Source organism: Myripristis murdjan, chromosome 6 (assembly GCF_902150065.1).
Source record: "Myripristis murdjan chromosome 6, fMyrMur1.1, whole genome shotgun sequence".
Lineage (NCBI taxonomy): Eukaryota > Metazoa > Chordata > Actinopteri > Holocentriformes > Holocentridae > Myripristis > Myripristis murdjan.
In genome coordinates, this window is record NC_043985.1 from 7,031,164 (window position 1) to 7,056,029 (window position 24,866).

At 41.6% G+C, this 24,866-nt stretch overlaps 1 protein-coding gene across 3 annotated transcripts in view; it reads right to left on the minus strand.

The window, feature by feature from the left end:
• Positions 1-1,557: 1,557 nt before the first annotated feature.
• Positions 1,558-24,866, minus strand: part of LOC115360140 (aryl hydrocarbon receptor nuclear translocator-like protein 1) — a 33,857-nt gene continuing 10,548 nt past the window's right edge. For 2 of the 3 annotated variants that reach the window (XM_030052810.1, XM_030052809.1), the window contains exons 3-20: positions 21,874-21,937; positions 20,496-20,643; positions 19,991-20,011; positions 19,743-19,775; positions 18,970-18,999; positions 18,092-18,249; positions 17,445-17,524; positions 16,829-16,921; positions 15,357-15,474; positions 14,435-14,584; positions 11,005-11,251; positions 10,149-10,255; positions 9,839-9,989; positions 9,379-9,458; positions 9,126-9,237; positions 7,504-7,597; positions 6,404-6,497; positions 1,558-6,235 (exon numbers count right to left, since the gene is read on the minus strand). In XM_030052810.1, coding sequence (XP_029908670.1) covers positions 6,078-6,235; positions 6,404-6,497; positions 7,504-7,597; positions 9,126-9,237; positions 9,379-9,458; positions 9,839-9,989; positions 10,149-10,255; positions 11,005-11,251; positions 14,435-14,584; positions 15,357-15,474; positions 16,829-16,921; positions 17,445-17,524; positions 18,092-18,249; positions 18,970-18,999; positions 19,743-19,775; positions 19,991-20,011; positions 20,496-20,643; positions 21,874-21,919 — 1,920 coding nt within the window. In that variant the 5' untranslated portion in view covers positions 21,920-21,937 and the 3' untranslated portion in view covers positions 1,558-6,077. The remainder of the gene's footprint in view (positions 6,236-6,403; positions 6,498-7,503; positions 7,598-9,125; positions 9,238-9,378; positions 9,459-9,838; positions 9,990-10,148; positions 10,256-11,004; positions 11,252-14,434; positions 14,585-15,356; positions 15,475-16,828; positions 16,922-17,444; positions 17,525-18,091; positions 18,250-18,969; positions 19,000-19,742; positions 19,776-19,990; positions 20,012-20,495; positions 20,644-21,873; positions 21,938-24,866) is intronic. The other variant, XM_030052811.1, reaches the window with a different exon arrangement.

The window sequence follows — 24,866 nt, forward strand, 5'->3', positions numbered from 1 at the left end:
ATCATATTGCCATAAGTATTCAGACCCTTTGCAACAACACTTGAAATTTAGCTCAGGTCCCATTTCTCTTGATAGTTTCTGAGATGTTTCTACACCTTGATTAGAGTCCACCTGTGGTCAATTAAATTGATTGGAAATGATTTGGAAAGGCACACACCTCTCTGTAGAAGGCCTCACAGCTGACAGTACATATCAGAGCAAAACCCATGAGGTCAAAGGAGCTGCCTGGAAGACCACAGAGGACATCTGAAGGGGGTGACTGAAGAATTCTTTCTCTGGTGAAGAAAAACCTGTTCACGTCTAGGGGTGTCAAAAACACTCGAGGAGGAGGTAGGTGTGTCTTTGCCTAAATCTACAGTCAAGTGACGTTTGCGAGAAAATAAATACAGAGGGTAGACAGCAAGGTGCAAACCACTGGTGTCACTCAAGGACAGGAAAACCAGATTAGACTTGGCAAAAAAAAAAAAAAAATCTAAAAAAACTCTCCCTGTTCTGGAACAAGGTTCTCTGGACAGATGAAACGAAGATGAACTTGTATCAGCACGATAGAGGATAGAGAGAGCTGGGCCACTTGTGTTTTTTGATGTAACTGCTGATGGCAGTAGCAGGATGAATTCTGATGTTTATAGCACTATACTATATACACGTCTGTGTATGTAATGATTAAACTACAGATTTAGCAGTGTATATTTTAATAACTGCCATTCTTGTTGAGAAAATAAAAAATAGACATTAACACAAAGAAATATTCACCTTATGCAAATTTTAAGAATAAAGCCGAATATGTCTGCATACATGTATAACTTACAAAAGCCCATAATATTAAGTCAATAATATTAACCCAGGTATTCAACTTGACCTAATCTGTGACATCGTATCAGAAACCAATGACTAAAGCACAGATTTAGCAGTGAAACTGACTCCATTAGACAGCACTCTTTATTATTAAAATGTATGAAGTCACACTTGGTGGAAAGAAAGAAATAAGATGACTCGTGAGATGCTGGTTTAACATTTAAGAGGATTCCTATGTCTGAGTGAACCACTTCATTATATTTTTAATGTGTCAACAGTTCACAAACCCCCTAAAACTGCACGGCATAGCCACAACAGCAGTTTAAAGCTGCACACACACACAATAGTTCACACAAAGCTATCTGTATCTTCTTCTTTTTTTTTTTTTTTAGGCCATTTCTATTGATTATAGAAGATGACTAGACCAAAAAGTAATTTGTCACAAATATTAGAATATGGAAAGTTTGCTGTGCTGTGTTGAGGAGATGGAGGCTTGCTCTCAAAGTGCAAAAGCTTCTCACGTCCATGAGTCTCTTATCTGAGTGTGGCAGACCTTCCTGCTGCTGGATGGCAACACTGAGTAAAAATACCCCGAGCCGCTCTGATTGGCTGAGCGGACAGATTGCGTGTAAACGGCTTTTATGAATGAACGCACAAGGCCGTCGCCGGCAGCTGACGCTCACCTGAGCCTCATGTATCTGAGCTGTTTTCCATTTAAAAGTGTAGCAAGGTGTGGTGACAGAGGGGAGGCCGGCTCGACAATGACAGAAACAAATAATTTTATTTTAAAAATATTTCACTGCTGATACATACAATACACTCATCATACTCATATATTTGCATAAAGTATACTCTTACCATGATAATATTTAAAGATTTGATACATTATTGTCATGTGGGGAGGGGTATATCAACAAGGGAACACTTTATTGTAGTGTGTAGCGTAAAAACATTGAAACAGAAAACCACTAGAACAGATACAGAGGTTACCTCGCCAGCTAGTCGCAGTATGAGAGGACGGCGGGAACGCAAACGAGGCTGTTCTCCAGCCAGAGCTCGGCAGTTTGTGGACTTTTTCCTTCCATTTTGCTCTCGACTGTCCCGACCCGACCCGACCATGTACAAAGTCAGAACTGCAACTGGAACTGCATAAATGAAGACTGATCAGACTAAACTGACTTTAAAAACAAAACAGTGGAATAAGCACATCATACATCGACTCGCTGTGCTTACTCCATGTTTTTGTCAGTCGAGTCTTGATCGTCTTGCAATTTTATATCAGCTTTAAAAGGGATACTTCACCTATTTTGAAAAATATGTGATATTATTTCACTTCCCCCCAGCTGCTCTGTAGGACAGTGGTGATGCTCTCTTCCTCTAAGTGTTACTGAGTGCTGGATACTGGCTGGATGCTCCACATGCTAACTGTTGGTTAACACTGAGGGCGCTTTTCCCTGACTTACTTTCTTTCTTCTTTAAAAATAACAGCCTTAATCCACTGTTAAATAAACAAAGTTTGATGAGCAGCATTTTTTTTTTTTGTCTTAAATGTGTAGTGCTCCTCTGATGCGGAGTGATGCAGAAAGTGTAGTTACAAACACCAATTTGAGCAAAACTATAATCCATGTGCACTTGGTCGTCATATGTGCATTTTAGTTTTGGAAAGCGACATTTGTAAAGTGATGTTTAACCTGCTTGGAGTAAATTAAAGCAGTTATCTTTAAGTCAGTCCAGCTCAATGGCAGGAGGCTAACAGTTAGCATTTGGAGCATCCAGCCAGTATCCAGCACCAGAGGTGAAAGTAACTCATAATATTTACTCGTGCTACTGTAATTAAGTAGCTTTTTTGTGTCGATGAACTATCCCTTTAAGTGCTGAGGCCGTCAGGGGGCGTATAATTCCTTACATAGTTTCTATGGGTACTGACTCTTTATGGTGTGGATTTCTATCCCATCCAGCAACACGTTCCTTCGTCTTGGCAGCCCTGTGTGTGTCCACCACTGAACTGAGTCCAATGGGAACTGGGGTGGATGTTAAACAACCTCTCGCCATAACTGATAGTGAAAAAACAAGGGATTGAAATAATGAGAACTGTTGTAATAATGAGAAATGTCAACCTCTAATCAAAACCTTGACTTCATTTAGCAACAACAAGGTCCGCGGGCTCCAGAGAGCTGGCGAGGTTAAGAGATAGGTTGTGCTGTGGATATTAATTATCATGTAGGAAAATGGCCGCTGAAATTTAGCGTTCCATTCAGATGTTCTTAAATGTCCTTCCTGACTCGGCTCTGTCACAGGAAAACAAACCGAGAGCGTAGATTAGCTCTATCCCCGTTACAGATTCCTACTCTGCTGGATTACTGATGTTGACCTCTACAACATGTATCTGTTCCTCTGCTTCCACACACACAGCCCTCTGAACTCAAAGGTAGTTTGCATTGATGGTTCCATGTAGCCGCAGTACATCAGCGTACTGCTAAGTGCCCGAGAGACCAAATCCAAGAGTAACTGTAGGATTTTAAAAATCAATTTCAATCTCAACTCTCTGAATTCTCTTTGTGCAGTAGAATCCAATCCAGAGAGGGGTTTGTTTTGTTAGTGCTCCCAAACCGCCGACCAAAGACGGGGCCTTTGTTCAAAGTCTGCTCCAATCGTTCTTGGGCGGCTGACAATTCAGAGCCGAGATGTGATGGCAGCCGTTTTACAGGTGAGTTTCTGAATTTGAGCCTTTATGTCAAAGGCAATCAAACGTCTGTGGCTCTGAGCCTAAACTGATGAGGAGCACTGAATCAACATCAGCTGTATGTATGTTTATTTTAATTTCTTTTCAGGAATGATCCAGGGTCAGCCCTCCTGTTTTTAGGTAAAGATTAGTGGATGTGGGCCCAGAACAGTCTGAACAAATGTAAACTGGGTGTCAGCAGTTGTGTAGGGGAACACTGAGGAGGTGGGACCCTGTGACCCACCTCCCAGTTTGTTAGAGGGGTAATGGTTATTAGGCAGTCATCATCTGTTCCTGCATTAAAAAGCAGTGGAACAATCCGTGGTAAATGGGTCAAAGAGACCATTTCCACATGGAAACATTGGGAGCGCTTGATTTATCTCGGTTTGCAATTGAATTGCTCTCTTTTGAGACTGGGAAATGTCTAGAGAGGTAAGTCAAGCGCCCCCCCAGATAAGTCAAACTGGAGTAAAGGTCAATCTGTTCTGTCTTGGATGCTACACATGCTTCATGCTTCCTGTGCAGATGTTCAATCCATGTACCTTGGCATTCGTGCTTCTAAGGACTGAGCCAATGACGCAATGGGAAAATCTGGCTTTCCATGTGCCTCAACAAATGGAATAATTCTGGTTTGTCTTTGTTTGGCCAATCATCAATGGATGTGCTGTTGTTTAAAACTGAAGGTGGCCACATCTCCAGGTTTAACCGAAATTACTTGCACTCCATTGCAGGCATGAGGAGGTTGGGGGAGGAGTATTTGTGGTTTTTCTTTGCAGCTTATCCAAACAGGGTTGAATTGAAATACGTATTTAAGGTATTTAACCTCTGCAGAGTCATTATCAACACAGAAGGTTGGGACCCCCGACAAACAGTCAGATGTGAAGAAGCCTCTTGGATGAGAGACGAAACGTCTCCAGGTATCTACAACCAAGTCCAGCTGCCATCAATTCAACCGTTTTGGATAACCGTGACCTGGATGACTGAGAATCTTCTAGGTAGTTGTGGTGCGCTCGTGTTGCTCTAACAAACACAGACACAGCAGCTGAGAGGGAGATGAAAACACACCTGCACACTGAGCTGCTGCTTCCATCACAAAAAATGAACCGGATTTTCCCAAGTATTTCCTTTAGTTTCTTTAGTGCAGCACGCTTTGGGGCAGTGTGTGTTTGAGAGCACACGGGACCACAGGAGAGAACAAAGCCGGGCACTGCGATCGCTGTTTTGCTAAAACAAAGGGCTACATAATTCTTATTTTTTGGACAACATTAGAATGCAAATAAAGAAAGAAAGAAATTCTTCAGAATTTAATACAGGGTATTTACTTGCTCCCCTTGTCTTGAGACACTTGAATCAAATTATATTTAGTAAAGGTAGGTTCAGAATAATATATAAAGGGGAGCAAACTATGTTAATGTTTTTTATCAAATAATGGTAGTGGCAGCTAAACGGCATTCTTCTACTTAAAAGATTTTATCCTTGTGAGGCTGAACGGGTCCAGTCTCTAATCAAGGTATCTGAAGTCTCTTCCAATGACTCTCCAAATGGGAGCAAGTTCACTGCTCGGTAAAATGGCCAATTTCTTTTCTTTTTGATGAGGGGAGGATTCTTTAATATACAGTCACAGATCTCAAAAGGAGCCATGGCAGGAAGCGGAAACCAACCACCCCCCTAACCAACACCACTCCGACCCAAACTGAGCCGTGCGTTTCAACAACTGTCCTTAAAACTGAGCTTTGAAAAGGAGTCTGGATGTGGGTTATAGTTAGTTGTCTGCTGACCAGGCGTGACGAGGCCCAGAGCCACTGCTGGACAGAGTTTAGCCACTGGCACGGCGGACGTGGGAACGCTGCACATCCTGTTGCACGGCCGCTGCTGCTAAGTCACAACTGATTCCATGCTGGCATATTTTCAGGATGCTGTTTATCTCACCACGGCGACATTACGGAGACTTGTGTTACATTTTTGCAGCCAAAGGCAAAAAACATGATCATCTTAACAAGTCATTTGCTCTAATATTAAATTTAAGGCAGCACTAAGCAAGATTTAAATGTAAAAATACAACTGTCCAATCAGTCTCAATCACAAAGAAGAGCACCAGAGATGAGCATCACACACTGACCCGCCGCCAATTTGCTCTGTTTGATCAGATGAAATTCTGGTGTCTAGTATGGACAATTATGATGAGTGTGAATGAACTTCAGGCCTGGCGTGGCATTTTGTCCAAAGTGCAAAAATCTGGCAGAAGGGTGAGATAATTCCACTAATTTAAAATGCCATTTCACTCAACTTGAGACAGATCACAATGATTTCCATTAGTAAATGATGTAAAATTATCTCATCTCACTGACAGATTCTGGCATTAAAGGAAACACAAAACGTCTGAAGAGTGAATACTAGGTTAAATGGCTTGTTAAGATGGGTATTTGGTTTTTGTTGCACTGGATCTGTGTAGAGAGAGCAGGAACGTGGCAGCGACATTACAACCCGACTGAACTCTTTCCATTAGCGGCTCTGGTGTTAAGAAGAGGGAGTCTCTTTCTCTGCGTCTCCCCTCCAGATCTCACAAAGGCCAGGGCAAATCGCTGAAGTCGACGGGTCCGCCCAGGCCGGCGTCAGCCTCCAGCAAGGACATGATGACGGCCATGGCCGCTTCATCGTTACTGGGGCTGCTGGAGCCAGGCTCATCCATGATGTCTATGCTCAGGTGGGAGTTGTCACCTGGACAAAGGGGAGAGACAGGAACAGTTTGTGAGCCTCATTTGAAAGGAGAAAAACAAACAAAAACATGGACGGTGATGAGAAACCTTTAGAAAGGAAGGCCAACCAACGCCAGAAAACTGCTTGGGTGCTTGGGTGTGTGTGTGTGTGTGTGTGTGTCCCACTCACTCATGATGGACTGGTTGGAGTAGGGGTAGCCTATAGAGTCAGGTCCTGGGATGATACCTGTGCTCGGCAGCTCGGGTGTCCCTCCGTTCTGGATCTGCAGACACGGCACACACAGATCAGTTTTCAGCTGCCAACAACAGAAGCTACAGACAGGAGTTTAAGAAAATCGCTTCACTTTTCCTCAAAGAACTCTTGCTAATGTTCAAGGAAAAAGCTGCTGCCCTTTTTGAATTGAAAAACATCAATTTGTGCACATCAAATTTATATTCCTCTAACACACACAACTTAAAAAAAAGAAAGTGAATTATGGCAATTTAAAAACTGTAGCCATTTATGTGTAATCACAACAAGTTTTGCAAATACTAGCAGGTCATGAAGGAGTCCTACCAGACATTATATCTTTACATTATATAGCGACTAGATAGGCTTTGTGCGAGGTGACTATTTCATATCATTTACAATATGCTGAATTCTATAACTGAGGGATTCATTTCCATAGATGCTGAAAAGCCTTTTTTTCTCTATCAGCCTTAGTTTACTCCGCTGTCCTAATACGCCTTGTAGATTTTACTAAAAATAAAATAGTGAAATCAACCTTGAGACTCTAGACACAAATTCAACTTCATTTTGGGTGGCTGTCCTTCTCTCTAAAATCTCCTATCCACTCAAATCATGCTTTCAAACCTTCCCTACTAAATAAACTGTTTTAGATTGGAAAAATTCAGGGATTTAAACATTTCATGATCTCATTTCACCACCATGTGGACTCATATCATGTCCAGGTAACTGTACAACCCAACACTCTTCCAAAGTTCAGCTTTGTTTTACGAAATATGACGCAGAGAGTTGTTCTTTAAGATCAGCAGCGAGTGCAGCTAATTTTGTAAATGGGGAATCTTGTTTTGAAATACACCTCTTCACATGTTGTTCCAGTTCTATAGGGTAAGACACGTAAAGATCAGGTTTCAACCACAGTCACAGATGATTAGACACCATGAGACAAGCTGGGAGAACATGTGAGGGCGGCACCAGTTTCACATAACAAAAACAATTACTGTGTGTAGGAGGACAAGGCAGAAGTGTGTGTGTGTGTGTGTTACCTTCTTGCCCCCTGGGGAGCAGGTGTCAGGTGGAGGGGTGCTGGTGATATTCAGAGGACTGGAGCCACAGCTGGAGGGAGAGGAGCCTCGGATCCTGACAAAGAGAAATGTTTGTTCATGAAATATGTTCAATATTCAGAGCATGTAGAAAAGCAGATGAAGCCTTCATGCACTGAGGCTGAATTCTGATTTTCATGACACACTGAACATTTTCCAGTCGGGGAGAAAGCTACATCGAGTTGCAATTTTCCAACTTCAAGGTAGACCGCGGGCATTTGTGCTACAAAACTGAATCCTGAGACACATGACCTACAAACGACTTGAATTTGAACGCTCATAAAAAAACGGAGTGTGTCAGTGTTGCCATGACAATAATAACCCTACTTCATTTGCATGAGACCACGGCCATAGTTCTGGTGCAACAGAAGCTTGGGGACAGTCGAATAGCTGACAAAGCTAGAGGGCGCAGACTGGCGCTGAAATGTGGTGCGAACAAAAACGAATGTTGCCATTAGTTGATGTTGCTCTGCGCTCGTACATCTTTTAACATACCAGCCAGCTCTTACTGCTATCAGATCAGGGTTACAATCAAGGGCAGATATGAAGAGATTTGCCAAGAAAAAAAAAAAAGAAAGAAAATCAGACAGGCAACAATTCAGTATTGGCTCAGAGCTGTTTAGAGGCCGTCCTATCTCACACTATTAAACACTTTCTGGTGCAAATATTAAAGTGTGCTAAAGTCTCATTTTCCTACAGGTAGAGAGCTGTTTTTACTGTAGGGTTATTCTATTACCCTGTGTCTATACTGTAAAAGCAGCATGTTAGCAGAACAGCGACAGCAAGTGCCCCATCTGCATCTACACAGGGACTGTATTGCGATTCAGAATGACACAAAAGTCCTTTTTAGGGTGAGAAAAATATGATTAATGACGATAATATATATTATATTGTCTCTGGTAATACCTTGTAGTGATTTGAGACTGTTTCCAAGCACAGCTGCTTTACAGTTAAACAGAATTGAGAGGAAAAAAAGACAATAAAACCACCTCTGTGCCTGTAAGACTGATCCTACAATATGGTAACAACCTTCAAATAAATCAATAGCAGCCTAATTAAAATGATACAATATTACAGTATATAAATCATTGTGAAAATGCTCATTAATAAATTGAGCACCATAATATTGGAAATGAATCTGCTGTATTTAGCAGATAAAGTCACCACCTGCCTAAAAAGGACAAAAAGGAATGAAAAGCTGAACTGAAGCTTATTCATAGCTCAAAATATGAATGTACAGTCGTTCTACAAAACACCTCTCCAGTTAAGATGAAGTATGAGGTTAATCTAAACATCTCTGTGCTCTGTCCTCTAAATCTCCATCAACTGAGCTAAAATGATGCCACAAGACTTTTATAGTCAAGAGCCATCAATCTCAGAACCCATCGACTATCATCTGACGACGTTTTGGCCTCTGGGGAAGACCAAAAACATTCTGCCTCTCGTGTTCCCTACACGGACGGTTTACCTTCATAATCCACTCTACAACTACAAATGGCAACCGAAACCAGCAAATTTCCGATTCCAAGGGAACAGAAAACCACAGCAAGCGGGTCCGCTCTCACCTCTGGATCTCCATCACTTCCTCGGCAATCATGCGGCCAATCTTGCCGGCTCCTGCTCTCGTGCCACCGGGGATGCCAGGTACTGTCTGCAGCGCCCGTCTTCCTCCACCTGCTGACAAACAGATGATAAGGGACACCCATATAAACTAGACCATCAAATGAGGTAAAATGGATGAGCAACTATTTTCCTCCATAAGTCAACCAAACTTGGAGAGCTGGTATATCTCCATTAAAGATTAAGGGAGTGTTTTACCCTCTGAAGTGAGAACACTGTCCATACTCTGGGGGGACGCAGCGGATTGAGGGTAGTCTGATCCTTCCATCATAGGACACCTTAAAAAAATATCACACACAAGAAGAAAATGATTGTTTTCAACTACAGTTGTTTTCAGGAAAACTATAAATACAAATTCTACAGCTGGCCTTCTTTCTGAGCCTTCCCAAAAATAGATTAAAATAAGAGTAAAATAAAAGTTACAATAAAATTAGCTACTGCAAGTGATCCTGGAATGTCATAACCAAAACTAAGCCTGATCTTCTAACCCTACAAAAGATTCTACAAGAAACCTTTCATGGGACAAAAACTCCATCTATCCAACCTTCCCATATTTTTCTTTCAGATTTGTAAATAAATTCCCCAGTTCCTTCCTTCCAGTGTAATCTGTAGGTGTGTGTGTATGTGTGTGTGTGTGTGTGTGTGCTGCAGTACTTACGACACCACGGTGTTGGTGGAGACGATGTACTCCACCTCCTTGGTCCACGGGTTCATGAAGCTGAACCATCGGCTCCTCAGCGTGATGAAGGAGCCGTCTTTGATCTTGAACTTGTAACAGTTGGTGTTGATTTTCTCTCTCATCTGTAGCACTGTGGGCCGAGACATGGAGACAAGCGCACACACACACAGTTAGGTTAGGCAAGTGTAGGACAAAGATTTGACTCATTTATATCAAGATCAAACACACACTTTCATTCAACCACTCATCCATTACAATCCATTGAACATGTTTATATTCATTTATTCACCTTGTCTGTGGCACTCTGCCAGGTGGCCGATGTCATCCTGGTGGAAATACTCATAGAAGGAGGTTCCCAGCAGTTCCTGGGGCAGGTAGGCTAGGATGGCTGTGGCTCTGCAGGGGGAAGGAAAGAGATGGAGTTTGCAGTTATTTGAAATGACTGGTTTAGTGCAAGTAAAAAACACAACCGAAATCCAGGAAAGTTTAGTTTTCTTATACGGAAGGTCTGTTGAAATTCAATGGGTCAGATCATCTCAGCAAATAAGTGGTTGCAGGATATTAAGATAGTAAAAATAAGGTGTGGACAACATGACAAATACACACTAATCCGGAGGAATCTGAAACCATTGTTTTTGTATCAAATGGTCTTCACACTAGTGTTTTCATAAAGTTTTTGAAAAAGTTTGCCATCCACACCAAAACACTGAAAGCACTTGGATTTTCTTTAAGGTTCATTGCTTGGTCAGATGTGACTCTGGCTGGCAATAGAAACCATTCATGAATTTTTGCTGCTACACTACAACACAAAACTAGTGTTGTCCAATTTATCCACTTGGGATAGTGTTGTCCAAAAACACCGTTTGAGTGTGAACAGAAGGGCAAACAGAGAAAAGATGCCATTCCAGATTGTGAACTTGCCCACACAGAGAAAACGTAACGCTGCCAGTCACTCAAATCGAGGCTTGAATCAGATAGAGTCCAGATGAATAACCTAAAAGTACAGCGCATTCAAAGGCTTGAAAAACTAAACACGCACGCACGCACGCACGCACGCACGCACGCACGCACGCACACACACACACACACACACACTCTTGAACTCCATCATACCAAGATTCCCTCTACAATCTCTCACTCCTCACCTCTGGTCGACGAAGACAAACTTGCCGTCGATGGCGTGCCGGGAGACGTACTCGGTGGGCTTGACCCTGATGTCCGCCAGGCTGGGCTGGGGGACAATGTGGGGGTGCAGCCGGCCAATGGCCACCAGGCAGCTCAGGTTGCAGCCTTCATTGTCGGGCTCGTTGTCCTCATCCAGACCCATCTTAGTGGGGGGCCAGCTCTTCAGGTAGCCCGTACTGTGTATGGTGCAGAAGCTCTTGCGATCCGCTGCAGAGAGACAGGGAGCGGCGAGTGAGGCACAGAGGGAGTTAGAGGTTATAACTGGGCCCATCCTCGTGGGAGGCCATGCCACACTGTTGGGATGACGAAGATGTTTACAGATCACTGTGGGGGGAGGACAGGAGGGGGGAATTTGCAAATTAACATTACATAACAGAGTCTGAGCCTTTGGTATTGATTGGCCTAATTATTCCACTAAAGTACCTAAAATATTTAACTAAGTATCTGTTTTAGAAAGCCACATTTATTCACTTTCCCTTTTTAATGGTTAGCTAACAAACATTTTAAAACTGTAAATATGCAGTATAACAAAAAGGACAGAAGAAAATTAAATTTATTACCATGAAAAAAAAAACATTCTTGGCGTATATAGTTCATATAATGTACATACAACATATGAAAATTAAAACTGGCCCAACTCACATCTTTAGGTGAAACGTCTGAAAAGTCATAAATTTAACTTAGTTTAAATTTAAGACTTTCAGACATTTTAGGACCAGTAGCCAGTGGTGTAATGCAACCAAGTAGAAATGACTAATTTACTGTATTTAAGTTTTATTTTAATCAATTATTTATCTGTTTACATTCACTTTTACATACAGTTTCAATAAATATCCGGAATATCTTATTAAGCAAAGTTTACTTGTACTTTTGAACACTTAGGTACACTAAATACCAGATACTTGAGATACTGAAACAGGGTATCATTTCTTTTACATAAGTATCAATTAACGACAAAAACTACAGAGTGGTGGAAGAAATGAGATTTATTGAGCATTTATGTCTTCTTATTGCCGTGATGTGTGATTATACTAGCTGTTCTAAAAAAGGATTACTGTAAAGCCTGCCCTCTCTTGGCCCTGCACATTTATTTATAGGACCCATGATAGGAAGTTGGCTTGGGTGAATGCTTGGGGCAGGCCCAACTCCAAGATATATGTGAACCAGTTATTTAAGCTCGTCAGGCTTTAAAGTTTAAACTGGTTAATCTACATTTCCTGCACCATAACAGGACTGTGATTAGCTGGGTTAAGATACTGTATCACCACTCTCAAAGGTGGAGCAAATTGAGAAAATAGCTGAACTCTGTTTTTTCTTCCCCTTTTGACATATGAAGCACGACATCCGAGGGGAACAAAGTTTGGCTGTATGAAATATTCATCTTATCACTGCTAAATTCAGCATGAATGGTGATACAGCCAATCTAGGTTGCATGACTGTGCTGAAATAGCCAGTAAAAAGTTTTCCTGACTAAAGCGATTTGGTTTGCACTCCAGTGGCTCCCATCAGGTAATAAGCAGGACAAATATGCAGCCGGCCATATGCTCTGTCTGCCCCGAGGCTGCTGCGGCTCAAATGATGCAACACGCTGAAAGTGTAAAGTGGAAGTGCTTGAGGACAGCTGCCTTCAAGTGTAATGAAATAAAGACTGGATACTTTGATAAAAAAAAACCCTGTGTGGGTCTTAATAACACATCAGCAATTCATGTCGGCCTGAATAACAACGGGGCTGAAAGCGGAAATGCTCCATTGAGACCTCAGTCATGAAGAGGAACAAATAAAAATAAAGAACATTTGTCTGAAGACTTAATGTAATAATGTAAATAGGTCAAATGCAGCACTGAGCTTTACATTTGCATAACATTCAGTGATGCAGCACGAGTCAACAGCGCAGTGTCCCATCCGAAAAGCCACTGTTAGACATGAAGCAAAAAGATAAAACCTGGTAATGTATGAATCCATTCATGATGTCTCGCGTTCTATGTCCTTACATACTAACTGAGGAGTGGCTCTGCCCTGAAGTGACATGTGCTTGTTGCCCAACTGCTGTTCTCCCATTAAATCATCCTTATTTATCTTATCTATGCACTTCTATGTCTGCGTTATGTCTTGATTGTTTGTTCTTTAGTTTAATCTAATCTGCCTGACTGCATTAAACACACTGCGCCAGGCCATTCAACTACTAAATCACAGCCTAAGCTATAATATGTAAGATTTTATTTAATGCTAGGCATGCCTAGTTAAATAATGATTGATAAATAAATAAACAAAAATGGTGTGTGAAGAGGCAGACTTCCTCTGTTGTGCAATGGTGGTGTTCCATGCTAACTGAAGTGTGATTCCTGGATCAGACAGGGACGTGACACTAAAAATAGACGACGAGGAGAACAGGACTCTCCCTTCCATGTGAACAAAAACAGCGCTCAGAGCAGAATGGGGCAAAGGGCGGAAGAGCAAGGGACCTTGACTGGGACTAAAACATGAAAAATAGTGGGAGAAATACTTTCAGATACCCTCTTTCCACCAACATGAACCTAGTTCTGATTCAGGGTCAGTGATAGTGCAGTTAGTTCAACTTGTGAACCTCCTAAGATGCAGTTTGTTTGTTGAGAGCCACGTCATTACATCACTATACATCTGTGCTTTCCCTGCTATCTGTAAGAGACATGCATATTTGCTGCAGCTGTTCCGCCGCAGTGAGCAGGACCCGACAGGATGACAATCTCGTCAGGGTTGTCTGTGGGACTGTAACATTGCACTGGCAAAGGCTCTCAGTATGGAGATAAAACTTGGTGGCCAGAAGGAGCCACCCTCATGGAGTATTTGGTGGCCACAGAGTAACTTTTATGGCGAAGGGCCATCGGACAAGGGCTAATGTCTAACTCTGCTTTTATAGTATGAAGAGCCATCTCCACTCATCTGATCGATAATCCTACTCCCAGCCCCAAACGTAAGCATTTTTTTCTTCTGGCCCCACAGAGTTAGTGATGCTCTGGAGCTAGGGAGAGCCGGTTGTTTGTTTGTCAAAATGTGAAGAACTGGTTCGAGATTAGGCACCGGGCCCAAACTGGCCCTTAAACTGCCTTGGTGAAAAAGGGCTAAGAAAAAAAAAAAAAAAGGAAAGGCTACTGAGAGGCAGATGAAGAAAAGCTCTCAGGTGGAAGACCGAATAATGAAATCAATAATGAGTACTGTAAGTATAAAATTCCAATCAACAGTACCGAAAGAGATTTGTGACCACGTTCCCCACGTATGCAGTGGGCCTCACTGCTTCTCCCCTTCTATGCAGTATTCCCCACATCATCCCGTTTCAACATGAAATACGTCTGCAGAAACAATATATCTTCATTCCTTCATGACTTTGAGAGGTGGGGAGGGGCAGGACTGTACCTTTCTTCTTGGAGCAGGTGGAAGGGAAGTCTTTATCCTCTACTTTGACAGAAGGCCTGTTGCACTTCATCCTGCAGAAGAACGACCTCCTGGCTCCAGAGCAGAGTCTGGACGGACCAGGGGTGATGTCTGTCTTCACTGGAAGACCAGCTGCAAATACACACAAGCGGCCACATGTTAGGAGCTTGAACAATACTTACAAGTAAGATATCAATTAACTTCCAACCACTGCTTTTTCTTTTCTTCTTTTGAAGGCCATCCACACGTTACAGAGCTGACTAGTTACACTCACTCACTGAGGTGCATCTATTACAGAAAAGTGCTTTAATGCAACACAGTTTAAGGGATAGTTCATCCATTCTGAAAAATTTGATATTACTTCACTTCAACCCCTGGGTATTTTATAGGACAGTATTGGTGTTACCTTTCTGTCCTGTCACAGTTTTACTGCTGATAAATTTGTTTTTCGTGTTTTGAAAATGATGATGAACATTTTTATGCCATTTCAGGCTGTAACAATTCTGCCAAGCATCAAACTCAAACTCTGTTTAGTTTAAGGTGGTTATTTTTTAGAATGTTAGCTGGAGGGAAAGTCCACCTCAATGGCAGGAGGCTAACAGTTAGCATTTGGAGCATCCAGCCAGTATCCAGCACTCAGTAACAATGAGAGGAAGAGAGCACCACTACAGAAGAGCTGGAGGGAAGTGAAACAATATTAGATTTGTCAAAGTGGGTGAACAATCCCTTTAATTGGTGTGATATGACTTGGCCTCAAAGTTCAGGTATGCATATGCTAGGCAGACAGTGTAGTTTATGTGCTGGATCCTACATGAGAAATAACCACTAAGCAGCTTCCTAACTCTAAAAAAAAACAACAAAAAAAACAAAAAAAAAACATCTGAGTGTGTTTGATTTTGCTTACTTTTAGCATCAATGAGCCGTTCGCGTGGGGCCGTATCAGAAGAGGACAGCTGCTCCTTGACCTTGGCAATGTCCTTGGGGTGAAGGTAGTCAAACAGGCTCTGACCTATCAGGTCGTTCTGTAGATGTGGAAAGTATGGGAAAGAGATAAATTAATCAGAGTAACAGAGAAAGGTTAAATGGCTGCTTCACCATAGTGGGCCATCAGACAGTTAAAATGTCAGTAAAATGCTAATATTTCCATGGGAGTTTAGAGACGTTTGAGCTTCCTAAAGGAAATCTACTCTGTATCATCAAAACTAGGAAAGACAATCCACTTTGTGTCTCTATTTGTCCAGATTTTGCTGTGTACAGGTGCACTGTAGAGGTTATCTGCAGTATTTGAAAGTGACAATCTACTTCCCAAGAACTTGTACTCAGCAAATGAAGCAGTCCCAATATCAATATCAGATCTTTATTGAGCTGCAATCTGATGCCATGAAATACATTTACAAGTGTCAGCAGTGCGGCGGTTCTTTGATCTTAGTGAATCGAAGAGCAAGCTGTGCCAAGTAACGTGTGTGTGGACTGTTACTGTTGATGTGAACTGCTTTTTCATTCACCACAGAGAAAGAATTTGTTCAATAGAGATTTTATTCTGATCAGTAGGCATCACACCTTCATGCTGACTGGTTTCACAATAATATGGAACACATTTTTTATTTGATTGAGGATTGATTTTCAGAGCAAATTTTCATTAAGTGAAGCAGTTGTTTACAGCAATAATGGCCAACATGACTAAAAGATATGGAATGAGTGCTCCAAGCAGCCAGTCTACTAAAGAAGTACTTAAAACAGTTCTGAAAAAATGAACTGTGTTCCTCTATTCCTCCGATTATTGTATTTGATTATTATTCTAATTATAGTAATTTGTGGGTTTTCTGGAAAACCAAGAGCTTAGTCTTTAATATGCTTTAAAACTGCTAGGATATGCAGATATTTCAAGTTAAATATGAAAATGTGATGAAACGCTCTTGACTTTAATTACACGACTCACTGAGGTAAAATTTTGCTGACTTGTGAGATAAAGATTTTAAAATTAATATAGGCATATTGGATATTGGCAAAAAATCACTTATCATACATCAATAGTAAAATTAACATGGCAAGTATAACCTAATATATATAAGTTAAGCTGAAGTAGTTTTATTTTGCCCAGTACATGTGCACATTTTGAAAAGCAGTGTAATTTATGTCTGCACCTGCCAGTGGGCCTTCATGACATTATAACATGTTGACTGTGCTATAGGAGGGACCTGTTATCTGCAATTAAGTGGAAAAAATATGAGGATATATCAGCATCAGCAATCGGCCAAAAGAGTTGGAAAACTGCAGCATATCAGATATTGCCAGAGATGCATCCCTAATTTGAGCAATTACTGTGAATATAGGTGAAACGATAAAATGAGAAAATTACAGTCATTATCTGCATACCTGGCTGTAGTTGAGAATCTTGTAGACCGACTCAGAAACAAAGAGGATCTTGCCACGATCACACCCAACCACAAACAGGAAACCGTCAGCGGCCTACATTTTATCAAAAACAAAAAATAACACACTGAAATCTACTGATGGGGTTTTCACAAATGTCAAATGTTAATTCTAAGTATTGTTATAAGTATTAGTGTAAGAAATTATAAGTATAGATTTGAAATTTGAAGTTGAGTGCTCTCACAACAGAAGTGAGTGGCAGCTTTTGATTATGGATGTGTATGGGAGCCCTCATAATAAAAAAAAAATAAAATAAAAAGTTGACAAACAACTAACAACTGGCCAAATACTTGTGCTTTTGAGAATAGCTATTTTGTGTGGTATCAGGACACATTTAATAAATATTGCAATACATTGTTACACTGGGAAAGCCACTATGATGTTGACAAATTCATGATAAAAAAAAATAAAAAAAAATCACAGATTACATTGTAAACATAGTGCAAAATTATTTTTCTATCTATAAAAAACACTGCTGCAGAGATAGTATAGCTGACGTTCCTCATGTACAAAACACACTGTACCATCTTTAGACATCTATTCTGACTACTGAACTCACCCTTAGTATCAAGTGCTTCAGTTCATCATCTGAAAGGAAGGAAGGCTTGTAGTTGGCCTCTGTGTAAGGGTTGGCTGCACCTAAAAACAACAACAAAAACAATCAAATCTGTGGGCATCTCTAAGCTGGCATAAATCTCAAGTATGGCAAAGCATTTCAGAATTTAGATTGTGAATGACTCTATCCCTTATGCCTTTACAGATGAATTCGGGTTTTTACATAACTGTATTTAACTGTAAGCTGTAAGGCGGGTTTTTATAAACCGTCTGAAGGGTTTTCATACCACCTAAGCGCTTTGATGTTATCAATGTATATTCCTTCTTTTTGTTTTGTTTTATTATATACACAAATAAATAAAAAAATTCCAATTTAGCCAGATGCCGACATTTCTGGCTTTCAAATATTCCTTTCGAGCCAAACTTTTAGAAACCACCAGCTACTCAGCTCTGCAATTTTGAAGAGTGGTGCTACAAACAAGCAGCTGAGTGGAGAAGATGTTTGTGTTTGTCTGCCTGTCCACCCGTCAAAAAGTGCTCCTCTGCCTCCATGAAGTCCCGACCATTTAAGCTACAGAATACCAATGTGCTCATGCAAGAGTCCATCCATCGATCTACCCATCATTAGCTGCTCTAATAGCTCCTCCTAACCTCTGAGCGTCTTCATGTGCTGGACGGCCATGCGCAGGACAGTGAGCTTGTCCAGCTTGCGGGACATGGCGTTGCAGGTGGGCACCAGTGACGCCAGCTCGTCGATGAAGCTGTTCATCTTGTCCCGGCGACGCTTCTCAATCTGGCTGTGGGCCTCTCTGTGGACATGCATGGAGAACCAAAACACATTAGCATGCAGTTAGCTGTGAGCATTCACTGCTTACACCCACCCCCACATCCAGTCTTGCTGATATAACAGCGGAAAAAAAATAATAAAAAGCTGCGTCAACAATTTATCTTAACGCACTTTACCTGTTACATAAATGACAATCCTAAAACTGCACAAAGTAGCAAAGCAAGATGAGGTAAATTGTCCTTCAGAGGCTGGCATCCTTGCAAAAGAAACTGTTCGGCGAATTATCCATCATTTCACAGTCTAATGTAGCACAATACAAGTCAGCCAGTGAAGGACTGAGAAAACACTGCTCTTCAGACAACAGATGAAATGCCATTTTCAGTGTACAGTCTGTCCTTCACGACTGTAAGAACGCATCCTAGAGACTCTCCAACCTGTCTGCTCTGTCAGTGGAGCTGCCTTCACCTCACCTTGGCCAGACTGATGGCTATGTAAAGCCCAGTTTGTTACAGAGGAGAAAGAGAGCTTGTCATTAAGCATTAGCTGGGCTCTTACAGTCCCTTAGTTCCACATAATACTCTGATCTATGCACTTAAATGTACAAAGTTTCTTATCATCACCATACACAAAGCTTTCTCTGTCTCCAAACAGACAGAGTGACATTTAAATCATGTAGGAGAGATTAGAAGGTAGGGGGTATGAGAGAAGGAATTTGAAGGAGAGGGAGAAGGAGGTTTGATACCTGGCATTCTTTATCCGGCCCTGTTGGTCACTGGAAAGACAAAAAAAAAAAAAAAAAAAGTTACAATGGCAGTGCTGTAAACAGAAACTCTTCATAGGAGAATGAATCTCACGATTTGAGGTTCGAGCCTTGGTAGCAGACAGAAAATACTTTAAAGAGTGAGGAAGGGGTCAAGTGAGGGGCAGGGAGGAAATGGTAGCCGTGGTGTGCGCAGAAAACCTCAGTTTCTGAAACCAACACCGTTTGTTGTATAAACCGCATGGAGCTTGTGTAACGATGTTAAGCTCGGTTATATGTGACTGTGCACACTGCTGCCAGTGATGCAATGCAAACCCGGTGTCTGATTAAACGTCTCTCTCATTCACCCTCTCCCTTACACACACACAAAACTGATAAAACATAGTAAGACTGAGGAGAAACCCCACAGAGGCAGGCACTACATGCAAATAACGTCTCTATCTTATCTGTATACTCAAACATATCCTGATTTTCTTCATCTGAAAGGACGGAGCACACTAGTATTCTTGATACTTAATATCAGTGTGTGAATTTGCCATTAGAAGACAGACCACTACAGTACTGAGAATCTGTGTGCTTTCCCTCCGGAGTTGAGATTAACTTGGAACTTTCTTGATCCCAAAGGGACAATGGATCATTGCAGCATCAGGGAACAATAACACTATAAAATAAAAAAGTATAAATACTGCTACTACTAATAAAATATTTAATATTAAAGCAAATGGATCTTCATCACACTACTAATTGTGTCTTACCTTCCCAGTTTATCCTTGTCTGGGTCCATGTCACTGAGGACAAAAAGACAGTCGATATTAGTTTCAGTGGGGACTAAATAACCATTAAAGTTCATAAATGTTTAACTCAGAAAAATAGAGCTCAGTGGGTTCATTTTTTTGACCACCAGTCTATTGATTATTCCATTGTGCAAAAACAGTCAATTGCTTCTTGAGATTTTAACAAACTGATGTTTGCAATAAAGCTATGAGGTAATGTCTGAACTTACTCAAATGAGAAGCCATCGATTCTGCAAAGAAAAACAAATGCATTCATTAGTTTCTTGTCATTAAGGAATCAACTAGTTTAATTACTTACCAATGGTCTGGTAAATTACACAATGTGCTGAATAATGTTCATATTTTGATGACAACAACAACTGACCCTGAGGTCACTTTGATTACACGACTGATGGATTCAAAAGTCTGTAAATTTCGGTTCTCAAAAAGTAGCTGCAAAGTTTTGAGAGGCCAGTCTCTTCACCTCTCCTTCTTTCTTCCTTGTACCTTTTCTTTCTTCCTTTGGGTCTTCCCATCTTTTTTCTCTTTCCTTACCTCCTTTTGATCAACCTGGCTCTCATGTCCGTCCTTGCATTTTTTTCCTTTTACCTTGCTTCCATCTTTTTCTCCTTCCTTTCCTCCCATTATTTCCCCCCTTTCTTTGCTCTCCTTTGCTCCCTTCCTCCCTCTCCCTTGTCATCATATCTCTCTATCTCTGTGTGCTCCTCTCCTTACTGGTAGTCGGTGCTGCTGCCCTTCCTCTTGCGGTTGTAATCCATGCTGGGTGCGCTGATGGAGCTGGAGATGAGGTCGGTGGAGCCGGGGGACATGAAGTCGGTCATTGTAGACGAGATGTCCATCCTTTGGTCTGCCATCAGATCATCTGCAATGCAAATAAAAACACCTCTTACTCAACTCAGGGTTCCCACCTGCCAAATAAAGTAGTAATGATACCAATGGGGTGAGGTAGAGGTTTTATCTAATGATGGATCCTTAAAGTCAATACCTGTAATAAAATCAATAGAAAAGAGTTGCAGGGGCTACATTTTCTACTGTAATCTGCATTTTCTACAATAATACATTTCATCAGAACTGGGTGGGTTTAGTTTCCCTTGTAAAGTAGCAATAATGTCTGGACCCTGATAACACCAACCAACTGTCCAACAAAATGACAATATCACACATGTTGGACCTGAAAAAGCGACAGCTCTTACTGGTGCTGCTCGGTGTGTCATGCTCACAAGCTATAACAGTTACTGTTACTACAGTTTTTTGAGCCAAACGGAAGATAGCACGAGCAGCTGAAGGAATAAAAATTGAGGCAGTTCTGATTGAATCCCTCCACTCGAACATGTGAAAGTAATTTTTAAGCCCAAGCGAAACCAGCCATGGCTCAAGAGAAATCAACTGACAGGCATCTCTCTGCATGGAAAGGATTTCAGATTCTCACAGTTTCATGATGCTTTCTACACCCAACGAAGACAATAAAAACATTTTAATGTAAAAATCACAAATTTTAGTTTACCATCCCCATAAGTGTCTATTAAGTGTCCAGAGCAGCATGTAGCTCTGCAGCCTCCTACTTGAAAGGTTCAGGTAAACAAGCCGAGTAAAATGTAAATAATAATACAATAATACTGTGCTAGAACCCATTGCAAATTATGAAAAATAATTAGGGGTGTTTGATTTTGTTAAAACATTTCAATCTACCAAATAATTGCCAAGGTCTGGATTAACATGATGAATCTTTTGTCTTTATTTACCACATGGCTAAGTGTCTGGATTTCTATGTAAATTCAAAGGCCAAGATCAAAAAGGTCTTTGTGGAAATGTCGTCAGTGGGGTGAGTTTCACAAATAGATAGGGTGTACGGGTGAGGACTAAGTGCAAACAACAACGCTCAGGGGCAAAGACTACAAAACACTCTTTACACAGGCAATTAACACTATTGGAAATCATTCAGAGAACTGTGCAAAATAAAAAAAAAAAAAGGAAAATAGATGCTGGACGTTTCAGAAAGATAGTTTAAAAATCACTTCCTTAGTTTGCCTAAATGTTTAAAAGTCAGGGTACACGCCTGCACAAGGCCAGAAAATTATAATGTCACACTCACCACAGATGTTCATCACAGCCTCTGTGTTAAAATCATCTCCTTCCATCCACTCTGGAGCCCTCAACTGTGGACGCAACACACAAAACCAACATGTTTGTAAAAATGAATCACCAGTGCCGGTAAGAGTGAGGTCATTATGAAATAAGATGGTCTCAATTGTTCTACTACGGAGTCACAAAACATTCAAAGGCTGGATTAAAAATAAGGCTGAGTGTGTGTGCGGGTGTGTATGTGTGTGTGTTATTAGACACACGGTTGCCTGGACACCTTAGGCAAAACATCACACCATCTAGGTCAAATGTTGAGGAAGAGAGAACAGGAAGCAACTATTGACTCACTCACTGCATGTATAGAAACATCTAACATTATTTTTTCCCCTCAACTGAAATAGGCCATAGCTTATCCTTTCCATACAAGAAACAAACCTTAGTGCTGCTGGTGCGCTGTGGCTGAGTCCCAATTCCCTAATTTCAACTCACAAAAGTAATCAAACTGACCCGTGATATTTCCCAACTGAATCTGACCCAATTTTCTGCGGCCTAACCACTTTCAGAAATGCTGACAATTACTCAACACTCTGTAATCTTTCTTAAACAGCCTTGCGTTTAGCAGGCCAACTATTAACTTTAATTTATTTGACAGCGCAAAAAGTCAAGGGGTTTGTGCCTTTTTTTGTCTTGCTATTATTTACTAATTTTCCCAGTACATTTTTGCTACCCCCCCCCCCCCCCCCCCCCCCCCCCCCCAAAGAACTTCAGTGAATTTTTACTTAAATTTCACTTAATTTCACTAATATATATTTTTTTCTTCGTTTTCATCAAGCTAAAAAGTTCAGTTTTTTTGTTTGTTTTTTTTTGCCAAGCAAGCATCATCTTCTTGGCTTAACCCTCCTATCTGACCATCCAATTTGACCCCATTGAATGATTAACGCCTCTAAATACATGATAAACATAATTTTTTGCTTCATATTTAATGACTTTTCCTAAATTAATGGACACAAGTGGGTGAATATGAAATTAACATGATGATATTTTCAATGTCCTGTACATATTTTGAATGCATCTGTGTTTCTTTGGGGTCAATTTGACCCCAGATATTTTTTAGCTGTTTAAAACATAATATCAACATTTTACATAGGATTGTTTTAGGTGTTTTGGATAACACTGAGTAACTTTAACATGTCCATAACATGTAAATAATAAATAAGTAGTGCAAATCCATCAACGTTATTTAAAGTGCAGCAGTGCTTAGTGGATAGCAGCATAGCAGCAGTATACATGACATGAGTTTCTGTTTATTTAGTGTGCTGTCCCCGAGTCTGGAGTTTGGTGTTTTTGCAGTCCTGTAGCCAGATGGCAACAGTTCGAAGAGATGATGACCAGGATGAGAGGGTGCATTTGCTCTGCTGATGTGGCGTGAAGTGGCGAGTTCTTCCAGGGAGTGCAGAGGACAGCCGGTGATCTTAATGAATCTTTGCAAAGCCTTTTTATCTGCAGCAGTGCAGCCTGCATACCACACTGAGATGCAATATGTATGGACACTCTCGATGGTTGCCCAGTAGAACGCCACCAGCAACTTCCTTTCCACGTTGTTCCTCCTGAGCACCCTGAAGAAGTGAAGTCTCTGCTGTGCTCTGAACAGAATCCATGCTTCATGGTGCGACCAGGGGAGGTTCTCAGAAATGTGGACTCCCAGGAATTTAAATGTTTGCTCTCTTTCCACCCTTGCTCCATTAATGAAGACAGGTATCAGGTCCGATATCACGTCCACTACCATCTCCTTTGTTCTTGTGGTGTTCAAAGTTAATTGCTGCGCACCACGCTGACAGCCTCTGTACCTCGTCCCTGTACGCACACTCATCTCCCTCTGAGATGAGCCAAACAATGGCTGTGTCATCTGCGAATTTAATGATGGTATTTGACAGGTAGGCTGCTATAGGAGAGGGCTCAGCACGCAGCCCTGTGGGGAGTCGGTACTGAGAGTAATAATGGAGGAGATGTAGGATCCAGTTTTAACTCTCTGTGGGCGCTCAGTGAGGAAGACTAATCCACGAGCAGATGGAGAGGGAGAGACCCATGTCCAGAAATTTACCAATCAAGATGTCTGGTGTGATTGTGTTGAACGCTGAGCTAAATTCAATAAAGAGCATCCCCACATCCTTACCACACCCTCCGTGTATCATGGTGTGATAGGTGATCCTCAATTTTCCTCTTGTGGGCCACCTTTGCTCGCCTAATGCCTTTCTTCAGTTCGGCTTTGGCAGCGCTGTAGTAGGCTTTGTCGCCTGATCTGAAGGCAGTGTTACAGCTTTTAAGTAGCTTTTGGACCTCACTTGGACGACGCAGTCTCTGTGTATTCCTCCCTGACTGAACAGGTCCCAGTCAGTATTTTCAAAACAGTCCTACAGCTGGGATAGTGCCCCCTCAGGCCAAGTTGTAATGGTTGTAGTAACTGGCTTTGTTGCTCTTCTGAGGGGAATGTATGCAGGAAACAGGAGTAATGAAAAATGATCTGACTGGCCCAGGTGGGGGAGTGAAGCAGACCTGTAAGCATGCTTGATGCTAGTATATACATGATCCAGGGTGTTTTCTCCCCTTGTTGCACAGGTCACAAGCTGGTAAAAACGGGGGAGTACAGTATTTAGGCATGCTTGGTTCACGTCTCCTGCTATGATGTGCGCACCATCAGGGTGGCTCTCTGCTGTTTCTTAATGATGGCTCTTAAGTGGCTGAGAGCAACACCAACATTAGCATCGGGGGGAATGTAAACCGCAGTGACAGTCACTACACTCAACTCACAGGGAAGATAGAGGGGTCGGCATAACACTGTGATCAGGTCAGCAGTGTCAGGCAATGATCCTGCGGTTAGCACACCAGTCACTGTGAATGTAAATACAGAGCCCCCCTCCTTTACTCTTACCCGACTCCCTGCTCCTGGCCTGTTGGTGGCTACTGCGGTCTGCTAGCTGTACTGTGGTGTCGGGGATAAGTGGA